Raw genomic sequence first — 12,027 nt, 5'->3', positions numbered from 1 at the left:
CTGCCTCCTGGGTTCGAGTGATTCTCCTGCCTCAGCCTCCCGAGTAGCTGGGATTAAGGCACGCACTACTACGCCAGGCTGATTTTTGTGTCTTTAGTAGAGATGGGATTTCGCCATGTTGGCCAGGCTGGTCTCAGACTCCTGACCTCAAGTGATCTGCCCACCTTGGCCTCCGAAAGTGCTGGGATTACAGGCGTGAGCCGCCACACCTGGCCTCGGATAGATCAGTTTTGGTTGAAATGATGAACAGACCCAGAAATGATGAAGTGACTGAAGCAGTGAATGGATGCCGAGCTTTTGCAGCGAATCTCGGAGCTTCAGGAAGAGAGGATGTCTCCCCACGATTAAGCCAGTGATCTGGACAGCTCTGGTGGGCTCTGGTGTCAGATCTGGGAACAAACAAAACAAAACAAACCACTTTCTCTTCCTTCCCTGCTGTCTTCCCCCAGGTAGGGGAGCGGTGGTACAAGCCGGGCTGCAAAGAGCTGTGCATCTGTGAAAGCAACAACAGAATTCGCTGCCAGCCCTGGAGGTGTAGGGCCCAGGAGTTCTGTGGCCTGCAGGATGGTATCTATGGCTGCCATGCCCAAGGTGAGCCGTCAGGGTGGAAGGTGAGCCAGGGGCTGCCCAGGCAACACCAGGCAAGGTGATGGGTCCTGCCCAAAGCAGCTTCCCCAGACAGCTGAGTCTCCACCAAGGCCTAGGAGGGGCAGCATTGTCAAGGACCCAGAGGGTGAGGTTGGGGACGTCAGTGTTTCTCTTCGGCAGCTCCAAACCAAGCCAACCACACTTCCTAGGGAAACACCGCATCTGTGGGTGGGCTGTGGGGACCATGCCGGTGTGGACTCGCCAGTGTGGCAGCTCTGGGTCAGAGCTTCCGGGGAGTGGAGCAGTGAGACTGTGAACTCCATCTTCTCCTCCGCAGGTGCCGCCACCTGCACGGCCTCGGGCGATCCCCACTACCTGACCTTCGATGGCGCCTTGCACCACTTCATGGGCACCTGCACCTATGTCCTGACCCGGCCTTGCTGGTCCAGGGCCCAAGACAGCTATTTTGTTGTGAGCGCCACCAATGAGAACCGCGGGGGGAACCTGGAGGTCTCCTACATCAAAGCTGTCCACGTGACGGTCTTTGACCTCAGCATCTCACTGCTCAGAGGCTGTAAGGTCATGGTGGGTGTCTTCCTCCTGCCTCCTGAACCCTGAACACCCAGCCTGCTTGCTTCTCTCCTGTGCCCCTCCTTGCCCCCATGCCCACCTCTCTGGCTCCTTAGAGCACCTGGGAGGCACCTGCAGCTGACCCAGACCTTCCTCCTTGGACTCCCTCCTCCCTCTGTGAAATGCCCACCGGCACCAGCCCCTCCTGCTCCCAGTTTTTTGCTCCCCCCCGACCGCTTTTTTTTTTTTTTTTTCCTGAGACAAGGTCTTGCTCTATCACCTAGGCTGGAGTGCAGTCGTGCAATCATAGCTCATTGTAGCCTTGACCCCCTGGGCTCAAGTGATCCTCCCGCCTCAGCCTCCCAAGTAGCTGGAACTACAGGCACGCACCACCTGCACAGCTATTTTTTTACTTTTTTTGTAGAAATTGGGGTTTCTCCATGTTGCCCAGGCTGATCTTGAGATCCTGGGCTCAAGCAATCCTCCTGCCTTGGCCTCCCAAAGTGCTGGGTTTGCAGGCATGAGCCCGATCGCCCGGCTTTCAAGTTCCTTCCTGACTCTCCTTTCTACGTCCTCCCTGCCTCTGAAGCTGAATGGCCAATAGATTTGGCCTAATGTCAGCCTGCACAAGGCCGGGTGACCATAAGGCTCAGCAGCAACTTTGTCCTCCTCTACACGAACTTTGGGCTCCAAGTTCGCTACGACGGGAGCCACTTGGTGGAAGTGACAGTCCCCTCCTCCTATGGCGGCCAGCTCTGCGGGCTGTGTGGTGAGTTTCCTGGGCACCTGCAGGGAAAGCTGGGGCAATGAGGAGGCATGTGACCTGGTCCCCCCACATCTCTGTGAGGTGTTCTAAGTACTTGTCAACTGACTAATTGGTTGAGGACATTAGGCATGAAGGTAGGAGTTAAGGGAAGACGGAGATGAAGAGACAGAAAGGGGCCGCATGCAGTGGTTCATGCCTGTAAATGCGGCACTTTGAGAGCCCGAGGAGGGCAGATCACTTGAGGTCAAGAGTTCGAGATCAGCCTGGCCAACATGGTGAAACCCTGTCTCTACTAAAAATACAAAAATTAGCTGGGCATGGTGGTGCATGCCTGTAATCCCAGCTACTCGGGAGGCTGACGCAGGAGAATCGCTTGAACCTGGGAGGCAGAGGTTCCAATGAGCCGAGATCACGCCTATACTTCAGCCTGGGCGATAGAACAAGACTGCATCTCAAAGAAGAAGAAAAAGCAAAATAGACAGAAAGGGTTAACTTTGCTATGTAGAGTGAAGAGTGAGGGTGCCTCTTCTGGCCAGGAGGATGGTGGCCCTGGGGCCTGGCCTGCTGGGGGGCCCTTTGTTGCCTGTTTTAACGACTCCCTCCTCCAGGGAACTACAACAACAACAGCTTGGACGACAACCAGCGCCCCGACAGAAAGCCTGCGGGCGATTCTGTGCAGCTGGGGGCAGCCTGGAAGTTACCTGAATCCTCTGAACCTGGGTGAGCTGGGGGCCGGGGGAGCCAGGCAGGAGGGGCTGGACCAGAGAAAGGCCTCGGGGGGCAGCTTGGAAGTGTCCTCTGTGTGTCCCCACTCCCTCTGTGCTGTACTTCCCTACTGGCCAGAAACTGGCAATCTTGCCGGTTTAGACTCTCCAAGATTGGAGTTGGTAAGAAGTTATTCTGACCTCCCACGCCCACGCCTGCTGACTTCTATGTTTAGTGATCTCTTTGGAGGGTCCACTTGAGTTCACCCTGAGGTCTAACCTTTTTCCTTCCTGCTGCATCTCCTGGCCTTCCCACTTGAGGGCACCGTTTTGTCCTCTTCTCCTGTATCCCTCTCTCTTTCCCTGCCCACTTTTTGTTTTGTTTTGTTTTTGAGACAGAGTCATGCTCTGTCACCCAGGCTAGAGTGCAGTGGCACAATCTTGGCTCAATGCAACCTCCGCCTCCCAGGTTCAAGTGATTATCCTGCCTCAGCCTCCCAAGTAGCTGGGATTACAGGTGCTCTCCACCACGCCCGGTTAATTTTTGTATTTTTATTTGAGACAGGGGTTCTCCATGTTGGCCAGGCTAGTCTCAAACTCCTGACCTCAGGTGATCTGCCTGCCTTGGCTTCCCAAAGTGCTGGGATTGCAGGTGTGAGCCACTACTCCCAGACCCTTGTCCACTTTTGCTTCGGTTTGGGAGATGGTTCCTCAGGCCCTCAGGTCTTCCCTTCCCTTTTGCCTTTCCTTTTTTTCTTTTCTTCTCTTGAGCTAGGGTCTTGGTCTGTTGCCCAGGCTGGAGTGCAGTGGTGCAATCATAGCTCACTGAGGCCTCCAACTGCTGGGCTCAAGCCATCCTCCCACCATAGCCTCCTGAGTAGCTGGGACTATAGGCACATGCTGCCACGCCCGGCTAATTTTTTAAAGTTTGGGTAGAGATGGGATCTCACTATATTGCCCAGCCTGGTCCTGAACTTCTAGTCTCAAGCAGTCCTCCTACCTTGGCCTCCCAAAGTGCTGGGATTATAGGCATGAGCCACTGTGCCCAGCCTGTAGGCCTCAGTTTCTATTCTCTCCTCATTCAGCTGTTTCCTTGTGGGTGGCAAGCCCTCCAGCTGCCAGGAGAACAGCATGGCAGACGCCTGGAACAAGAACTGTGCGATCTTAATAAACCCTCAGGGTAAGACATGTCCCTGCTGGCCCTTTTTCCTCCCTGAAGGACAGGAGGCTGGGGAAGGAGTCTAGTCAGGGAGGGAGAAACAAAACCAGAAACAGATGGAAAGGCATGAGGAAGGCAAATGGGAACACAGGACCAACCAGCGGTCACCTTCTTGGGACCTATGACTGATGGGTCTGTATTTGTGTCTCAGGCAGTAAATAAATCCGGGATTTCTTTCCTTCCTTCCTTCCTTCCTTCCTTCCTCCCTCCCTCCCTCCCTCCCTCCCTCCCTCCCTCCCTCCCTCCCTTCCTTCCTTCCTTCCTTCCTTCCTTCCTTCCTTCCTTCCTTCCTTTCTTTCTTTCCTCTCTTTCTCTCTTTCTCTCTTTCTTTCCTTCTTTCTTTTCTTTCTTTCTTTTTCTATTAGAAATGTTTTAATAGGCCGGGCTCAGTGGCTCATGCCTGTATCCCAGTACTTTGGGAAGTTGAGGAAGGCAGATCATGAGGTCAGGAGTTCGAGACCAGCCTGGTTAACACGGTGGAACTCCGTCTCTACTAAAAATACAAAAAATTAGCTGGGCCTCGTGGTGGGCACCTGTAGTCCCAGCTACTCGGGAGGCTGAGGCAGGAGAATCGGTTTAACCTGGGAGGCAGAGGTTGCAGTGAGCTAAGATTGTGCCACTGCACTCCAGCCTGGGCCACAGAGTGAGACTCTGTCTCAAAAAAAAAAAAAAAAAAAGTTTTAATAGAGATGGGGGACTCTCACTGTGTAGCCCAGGCTGTTCTCGAACTATGGACCTCAAGGGATCCTCCCCTTGGCCTCCCAAGTAGTTGGGGTGACAGGCATGAGCCACGACACCTGGCCCTTTTTTCTTTTTTCTTATTTTTTAAAGATAAGGTCTCACTCTGTTGCCCAGGCTGGAGTGCAGTGGCACGATCACAGCTCACTGCAGGCTTGAACTCCTGGGCTCAAGTAATCCTCCCGCTTCAGCCTACAGAGTAGCTGGGACCACAGGCATGCACCACCATGCCCAACTAATTTTTTTTTTTTTTTTTTTGAGTTGGAATCTCGCTCTGTCGCCCAGGCTGGAGTACAATGGTGTGATCTCGGCTCACTGCAACCTCCGCCTCCCAGGTTCAAGTTATTTTCCTACCTCAGCTTCCCAAGTAGCTGGGATTACAGGCCTGTGCCACCAAACCCAGCTCGTTTTTATATTTTTAGTATTTCACCATGTTGGCCAGACTGGTCTAGAACTCCTGACCTCAAATGATCCGCCTACCTCAGACTCCCAAAGCGCTGGGATTACAGGCGTGAGCCACCGTGCCCGGTCTAATTTTTTTTTTTTTTTTTTTTTTTTTTTGAGATGGAGTCTCGCTCTGTTGCCCAGGCTGGAGTGCAGTGGCCCGATCTCAGCTCACTGCAAGCTCCGCCTCCCGGGTTCACGCCATTCTCCGGCCTCAGCCTCCCGAGTAGCTGGGACTACAGACGCCCGCCACGTCGCCCGGCTAGTTTTTTTTTGTATTTCTTAATAGAGACGGGGTTTCACCGTGTTAGCCAGGATGGTCTCGATCTCCTGACCTCGTGATCCGCCCGTCTCGGCCTCCCAAAGCGCTGGGATTACAGGCGTGAGCCACCGTGCCCGGTCTAATTTTTTAATATTTTGGAGATGAGGCCTTGCTATGCAACTCAGGCTGGTCTTGAACTCCTGGGCTCAAGTGATTCTCCTGCTTTGCCCTCCTAAAGTGCTGAGGTTACAGGCGGGAGCCACCACACAAATCTGGGTTTTGTTTGTTTGTTTGTTTTGTTTTTATTCTCTGTTGCCCAGGCTGGAGTGCAATGGCACAATCATAGCTCATCCTGCCTCAGCCTCCCGAGTAGCTGGGACTACAGGTGTGCACCACCATGCCCAGCTAATTTTTGTAGAGACACAGTTTCACCATATTGCTCAGGCTGGAAAATCCAGGGTTTTTTTTGTTTGTTTTGTTTCATTTTGTTTTGTTTTTGAGACAGAGTCTCGATTTGTTGCCCAGGCTGGAGTGCAATGGTGCTATCTCAGCTCACTGCCACATTTGCCTCCTGGGTTCAAGAGATTCTCCTGCCTCAACCTCCCGAGTTGCCTAGACTACAGGCGCTCTCTACAATGCCCTGCTAATTTGTGTATTTTTACTAGAGATTGGGTTTCACCGTGTTGGTCAGGTGAGTCTCGAACTCCTGACCTCAAGTAATCTGCCTGCTTCCGCCTCCCAAAGTGCTGGAATTGCAGGTGTGAGCCACTGTGCCTGGTGGGAAAATCCAGGTTTTGATTGAAGTGGATGTCAAATCAGCCCCCAGGGAAGCCACATGGCCCTGCTCCTTCCCAGCCCCTCCCCTGGCTCACAATGCTCCTTCCTGGCCCCTCCCCTGGCTCACCTGCCTTCTCTCTCTTCCTGCAGGACCCTTCTCTCAATGTCACCAGGTGGTGCCTCCCCAGTCCAGCTTTGCCAGTTGCGTGCATGGCCAGTGTGGGACCAAGGGCGACACCACGGCCCTGTGCCGCTCCCTGCAGGCTTACGCGTCCCTGTGTGCCCGGGCTGGCCAGGCTCCTGCCTGGCGGAACAGAACTTTCTGCCGTGAGTGACTGGCCACCTGTTCCCACAGCCTGTAGGAACCCTCCAGAATTCTGCCCTCCCTTTCTTCCTCTAAATTCTATTTTTTTTTTTCTTTGAGATGGTGTCTCGCTCTGTTGCCCAGGCTGGAGTGCGGTGGCGCAATCTCTGCTCACTGCAACCTCCACCTCCTGTGTTCAAGTCAAAGTGGGCGGATCGCCTGAGGTCAGGAGTTGGAGACCAGCCTGGTCAACATGGCGAAACCCTGTCTCTATTAAAAATACAAAAATTGGCCAGGTGTGGTGGTGAGCACCTGTAATCCCAGCTACTTGGGAGGCTGAGGTGGGAGAATCGCTTGAACCTGGGAGGCAGAGGTTGCAGTGCACCGAGATTGCACCACTGCAGTCCAGCCTGGGTGACAAGAGTGAAACAAAAAACAAGAGTGTAAAACAAAACAAAACAAAACAAAAAGTTCTGGCGATGGATGGTGGTAATGGCAGCACAACAATGTGAATGTACTTAGTGCTGTTGAAGTGTACATTTAAAAATTGTTGCCGGGCGCGGTGGCTCATGCCTGTAATCCCAGTACTTTGGGAGGTCGAGGCAGGTGGATCACGAGGTCAGGAGATTGAGACCATCCTGGCTAACACGGTGAAACCCTGTCTCTACTAAAAACACAACATATTAGCCAGGCGTGGTGGCGGGCACCTGTAGTCCCAGCTACTTGGGAGGCTGAGGCATGAGAATGGCATGAATCCGGGAGGCAGAGCTTGCAGTGAGCCAAGATCACACCACTGCTCTCCAGCCTGGGTGACAGAGTGAGACTCTGTCTCAAAGAAAAAAAAAACTGTTAAATGGTAGATTTTATGTCTGGTTTTTTTTGTTGTTTTGCTTTTGAGAGTCTCGCTGTCGCCCAGGCTGGAGTGTGGTGGTCTGACCTTGCCTCATTGCAACCCCTGCCTCTCAGGTTCAAGAGATTCTCGTGCCTCAGCCACCTAAGTAGCTGGGACGACAGGCGTGCACCACCACGCCCAGCTGATTTTTGCATTTTTAGTAGAGATGAGTTTCACTGTGTTGGCCAGCCTGATCTTGAACTCCTGACCTCAGGTGATCCACCTGCCTTAGCCTCCCAAAGTGCTGGGATTACAGGTGTGAGCCACCATGCCCAGCCACTACTAGGAGCTTTTGACGCCCCAAGGTTTGGGGGCTGGAAATGCCACCCCGCTCTTCCTAATGCTCTCATTTTCCTTAGCTATGAGGTGCCCACCTGGCAGCAGCTATAGCCCCTGTGGCAGCCCCTGCCCAGCCACCTGCAGCAGCCTAAACAACCCGAGGGACTGCCCCAAAGCACTGCCCTGTGCTGAGAGCTGCGAATGTCAGAAAGGCTACATCTTGAGTGGAACCTCCTGCGTGCCCCTTGGCCAGTGTGGCTGCACCGAGCCAGCGGGCTTCTACCATCCGGTGAGAGGCCAGCTAGCAGGGGCCCTGCCCTTTCCAGGCCCACATGTTTGGGGTCAGGGCAAGCTCAGGAGAGGCAGGAGGAAGGCTCAGAACCTGGAAGGGGCAGGGCTGGCCAAGGCTGGGGGACGAGGAGGAAGGCCAGATGCTGCAGCCAGCTTCAACCGGGACATCAGCCCATCTCCTGATTCCAACTTTCTGTTGGCTCTGCTGATCCCTGTGGCCCACAGGTCGGGGAGCGCTGGTACACAGAGGACACCTGCACCAGGCTCTGCACCTGCTCCATCCACAACAACATCACCTGCTTCCAAAGCACCTGTAAACCCAACCAGATGTGCTGGGCCCTGGATGGGCTACTCCGTTGTCGGGCCTCAGGTAGGAGGACCACGGTGATAGGGGGACTCCACAGCCCTGAGGCCAGCTCTCCCAACTCCCCAACAGACTCCCTGCTGCCTGTAGCACTGGGGTTCAGGTTTCGGCTCATAACTCTGCTGCAACGAAGAGCTTCCTGTGGGAAAGATGACCTCCAACTGCTGAGAAGGGAGACTCACCCATCATCCTTCTCCTGCAGCGGCCACCAACTTAGATGGAATATTATAAATCCTTTCCTGGGGCCGGACACCGTGGCTCACACTTGTAATCTCAGCACTTTGGAAGGCCAAGGCAGGCAGATCACTTGAGACTAGGGTTCAAGACCAGCCTGACCAACATGGCCAAACCCCGTCTGTACTAAAAATACAAAAATTAGCCTGTAATCCCAGCTACTCGAGAGGCTGAGGCGGGAGAATTGCTTGAACCCAGGAGGCAGAGGTCGCAGTGAGCAGATATCATGTCATTGCACTCCAGCCTGGGTGACAAGAGCAAAACTCCGTCTCTAAATAAATCTTTCCCTGGAGGCCAGGCATGGTGGCTCATGCCTGTAATCCCAGTACTTTGGGAAGCTGAAGTCAGAGGATCACTTGAGGCCAGTAGTTCAAGACCAGCCTGGGCAACATAGTGAGACGCCCATCTCTACAAAAAACAAAAACTAAAAAATTAAAAATTAAAATTAAAGACATTGCACCTGTAGCTCCTGCTACTTGGGAGGCTGAGGTAGGAGGATCTCTTGAGCCCAGGAATTAGAGTCTGCAGTGAACTATGATCTTGCCACTGCATACCAGTCTGGGTAACAGAACAAGACCCTGTCTCTAAAAAAAATTTTTTTTAATTAGTTGAATAGGGTACTTCATGCCTGTAGTCCCAGATACTCTGGAGGCTGAGGTAGGAGGATGGCCTGAGCTCAGGAGTTTGAGGCTGCAGTGAGCTATGATCATGCCACTGCATTCCAGCCTGAGTGACAGAGAGAGACCATGTCTCAAAAAAGAAAAAAAAAATCCTGGCCGGGCTCGGTGGCTCAAGCCTGTAATCCCAGCACTTTGGGAGGCCGAGGCGGGTGGATCACGAGGTCAGGAGATCGAGACCATCCTGGCTAACATGGTGAAACCCCGTCTCTACTAAAATACAAAACTAGCCGGGCGCAGGAAGCGGGCGCCCAGTCCCAGCCACTGGAGGCTGAGGCAGGAGAATGGCGTGAACTCCGGGAGGCGGAGGCTTTGCAGTGAGCCGAGATCGCCACTGCACTCCAGCCTGGGTGACACAGATGCAGACTCAGCCTCAAAAAAAAAAAAAGAAATCCTTCCCTCCAAAGAATCATGCCCTCAGCCCATAAACTTCACGCCTCCTAACCCTGGCCCCAGGTGTTTTTTTCTTTCTTTCTTTCTTTTTTTCTGAGACGGAGTCTCACTCTAGCTCAGGCTGTGGTGCAGTGGCGGATCTCTGGCTCACTACAAGCTCCCGGCCCTGATTCACGCTTGCATTCTCCTGCTTCATCCCTCCCAAGTAGCTGGGACTACAGGCACCCGCCGCTCGCTAATTTTTTGCATTTTTGCAGGACTGCTCACCCGCAGCCAGGATGGTCTCGACCTCCTGACTCCGTGATCCACCCGCCTTGGCCTCCAAAGTGCTGGGATTACAGGCGTGGAGCCACTGCCTTTCTTTTTGAGGTGCCTTTAATGCCAGGCTGGAGTGGCAGTGGCGCAATCTCAGCCCACGCAACCTCCGCCTCCCCTGGTTCAAGCTGACATTCTCCTGCCTCAGCCTCCAAGTAGCTGGGATTGCACATGTCACCACACTCTATTTTTTACTTTTTAGAACGGGTTTTTACTTGATAGTTGGTCAGGCTGGTCTCAAAACCAGCCCGCCTGGCCTCCAAGTGTTGGGATTAGAGGTGGCTGAGCCATCAAGGCACAGTTGACCCTTCCTGGAGTCTTGACTCTTTTCTGGAAGGCAGGGAGAACCCAGAACTAGTTTCCCAGGGACCCTGTACCTGCCAGAGGAACATCATAGCCCAGCTGTCTCTCTGTCCTCCCAGGTATGGGAGTGTGTCAGCTCCCAGGGGAGTCCCACTACGTGAGCTTTGATGGTAGCAACCATTCTATCCGGGACACCTGCATTCACGTCCTGGTGAAAGTGTGCCACCCCGCCATGGCCTTGCCGTTCTTCAAGATCAGTGCCAAGCATGAGAAGGAGGAAGGTGGAACTGAGGCTTTCCGCCTTCACGAGGTCTACATTGACATCTACGACGCCCAGGTCACCCTGCAGAAGGGCCACCGTGTGCTGGTGAGCTGGGTGTGGTGACCGGGCCTGGGAGGGAGTGTTGGGGAGGGGACTCCGGTCCCTGCTCCTACTTACCATCACTGTTCTCCTGTTTAGATCAACAGCAAAAAGGTCACCCTCCCCGCAATCTCCCAGATCCCTGGGGTCAGCGTCAAGTCCAGCAGCATCTACACCATTGTTAACATCAAGATCGGGGTGCAAGTCAAGTTTGATGGGAATCGTCTCTTAGAGATTGAACTCCCCACAACCTACTATGGAAAGGTGAGGAAAACATCTGGCTCTGCTAGCTGGGGAGGCAGCCCCAGGGAGATTGGTGGCTGGCAGGGATTGGGGGCAGTGTTCACATCGTGACTGCCCAAAGAGGCCACTCCTCAGGATGGAGCAGGGCAGTGGTGGTACGTGCCTTTCTGTGTAGGATGGACAAGAGTGTTTCCAGGAAAAAACAGGAAAAACCGTTCTGGCTGGGCGTGGTGGCTCACGCCTGTAATCTCAGCATTTTGGGAGGCCAAGGCAGGTGGATCACCTGAGGTCAGGAGGTAGGGATCAGGCTGGCCAACATGGTGAAACCCTGTCTCTATTAAAAATAAAGATTTAAAAAATTAGCTAGGGGTGGTGGTGCACACCTGTAATCCCAGCTACTTGGGAGGTTGAGGCAAGAGAGTCACTTGAACTGAGCTTATCAGTGAAGTGAGCCCAGATCATGTGCCACTGCACCCAGCCAACACAACAAAGACCTGGAAACTAAAAGAAGGAGGAGGAAGGAAGGAAGGAAGGAAGGAAGGAAGGAAGAAGGAAGGAAGGAAGGAAGGAAATGTGGAATGGAAGGAAGGAAGGAAGGAAGGAAGGAAGGAAGGAAGGAAGGAAGGAAGGGGAAGGGAAGGAAGGAAGGAAGGAAGGAAGGAGAAGGAAGGAAGGAAGGAAGGAAGGAAGGAAGGGAGAAAAGCCGCTCTTGTGGAAGGAAGGAAGGAAGGAAGGGAGGAAGGAAGGAAGGAAGGAAGGAAGGAAGGAATGGAAGGAAGGAAGGAAGGAAGGAAGGAAGGAAGGAAGGAGTGGAGGAAAACGCCGTGGAGTGGAAGGAAGGAAGGAAGGAAGAAGAAGGAAGGAAGGAAGGAGAAAGCCGCCTTTGTGAAGGAAGGAAGAAGGAAGGAGGGAGGTGAAAAACCGGGCCTCATGGGAGGAAGGAAGGAAGGAGGGAGGGAGGGAGGGAGAAAAGCCGCTGTCGTGCTTCCCCAGCACCGAAAAACCACTCTCCCCACCCAGGTCTGCGGCGTGTGCGGGAACTTCAATGATGAGGAAGAGGATGAACTAATGATGCCCAGCGACGAACTAGCGCATAGTGATAGTGAATTTGTGAACAGTTGGAAAGATAAGGACATTGACCCAAGGTAGTGGTCCCCTAAGACCCTCTAGCTTTTCTTTCTCTTTTTTCCAAGACGGAATCTTGCTCTGTCACCCAGGCTGGAGTGCCATGGCACGATCTCGGCTCACTGCAACCTCCACCTCCCAGGTTCAAGAGATTCTCCTGCCTCAGCCTCCCGAGTAA

General features: G+C 53.5%; 1 protein-coding gene across 1 annotated transcript in view; it reads left to right on the top strand.

Moving 5' to 3' along the window:
- Positions 1-12,027, top strand: part of ZAN (zonadhesin) — a 63,752-nt gene that overhangs the window by 31,509 nt on the left and 20,216 nt on the right. Inside the window, 11 exon segments of the mRNA XM_031665873.1 lie at positions 450-591; positions 926-1,197; positions 1,780-1,927; positions 2,533-2,644; positions 3,714-3,808; positions 6,219-6,395; positions 7,624-7,832; positions 8,060-8,204; positions 10,240-10,487; positions 10,581-10,745; positions 11,745-11,869. Coding sequence (XP_031521733.1) covers positions 450-591; positions 926-1,197; positions 1,780-1,927; positions 2,533-2,644; positions 3,714-3,808; positions 6,219-6,395; positions 7,624-7,832; positions 8,060-8,204; positions 10,240-10,487; positions 10,581-10,745; positions 11,745-11,869 — 1,838 coding nt within the window.

The sequence above is a fragment of the Papio anubis genome, chromosome 4 (genome assembly GCF_008728515.1).
Source record: "Papio anubis isolate 15944 chromosome 4, Panubis1.0, whole genome shotgun sequence".
Classification (NCBI taxonomy): domain Eukaryota; kingdom Metazoa; phylum Chordata; class Mammalia; order Primates; family Cercopithecidae; genus Papio; species Papio anubis.
The sequence above is the reverse complement of the archived record's forward strand: the minus strand, read 5'-3'. Positions and strand labels throughout refer to the sequence as shown.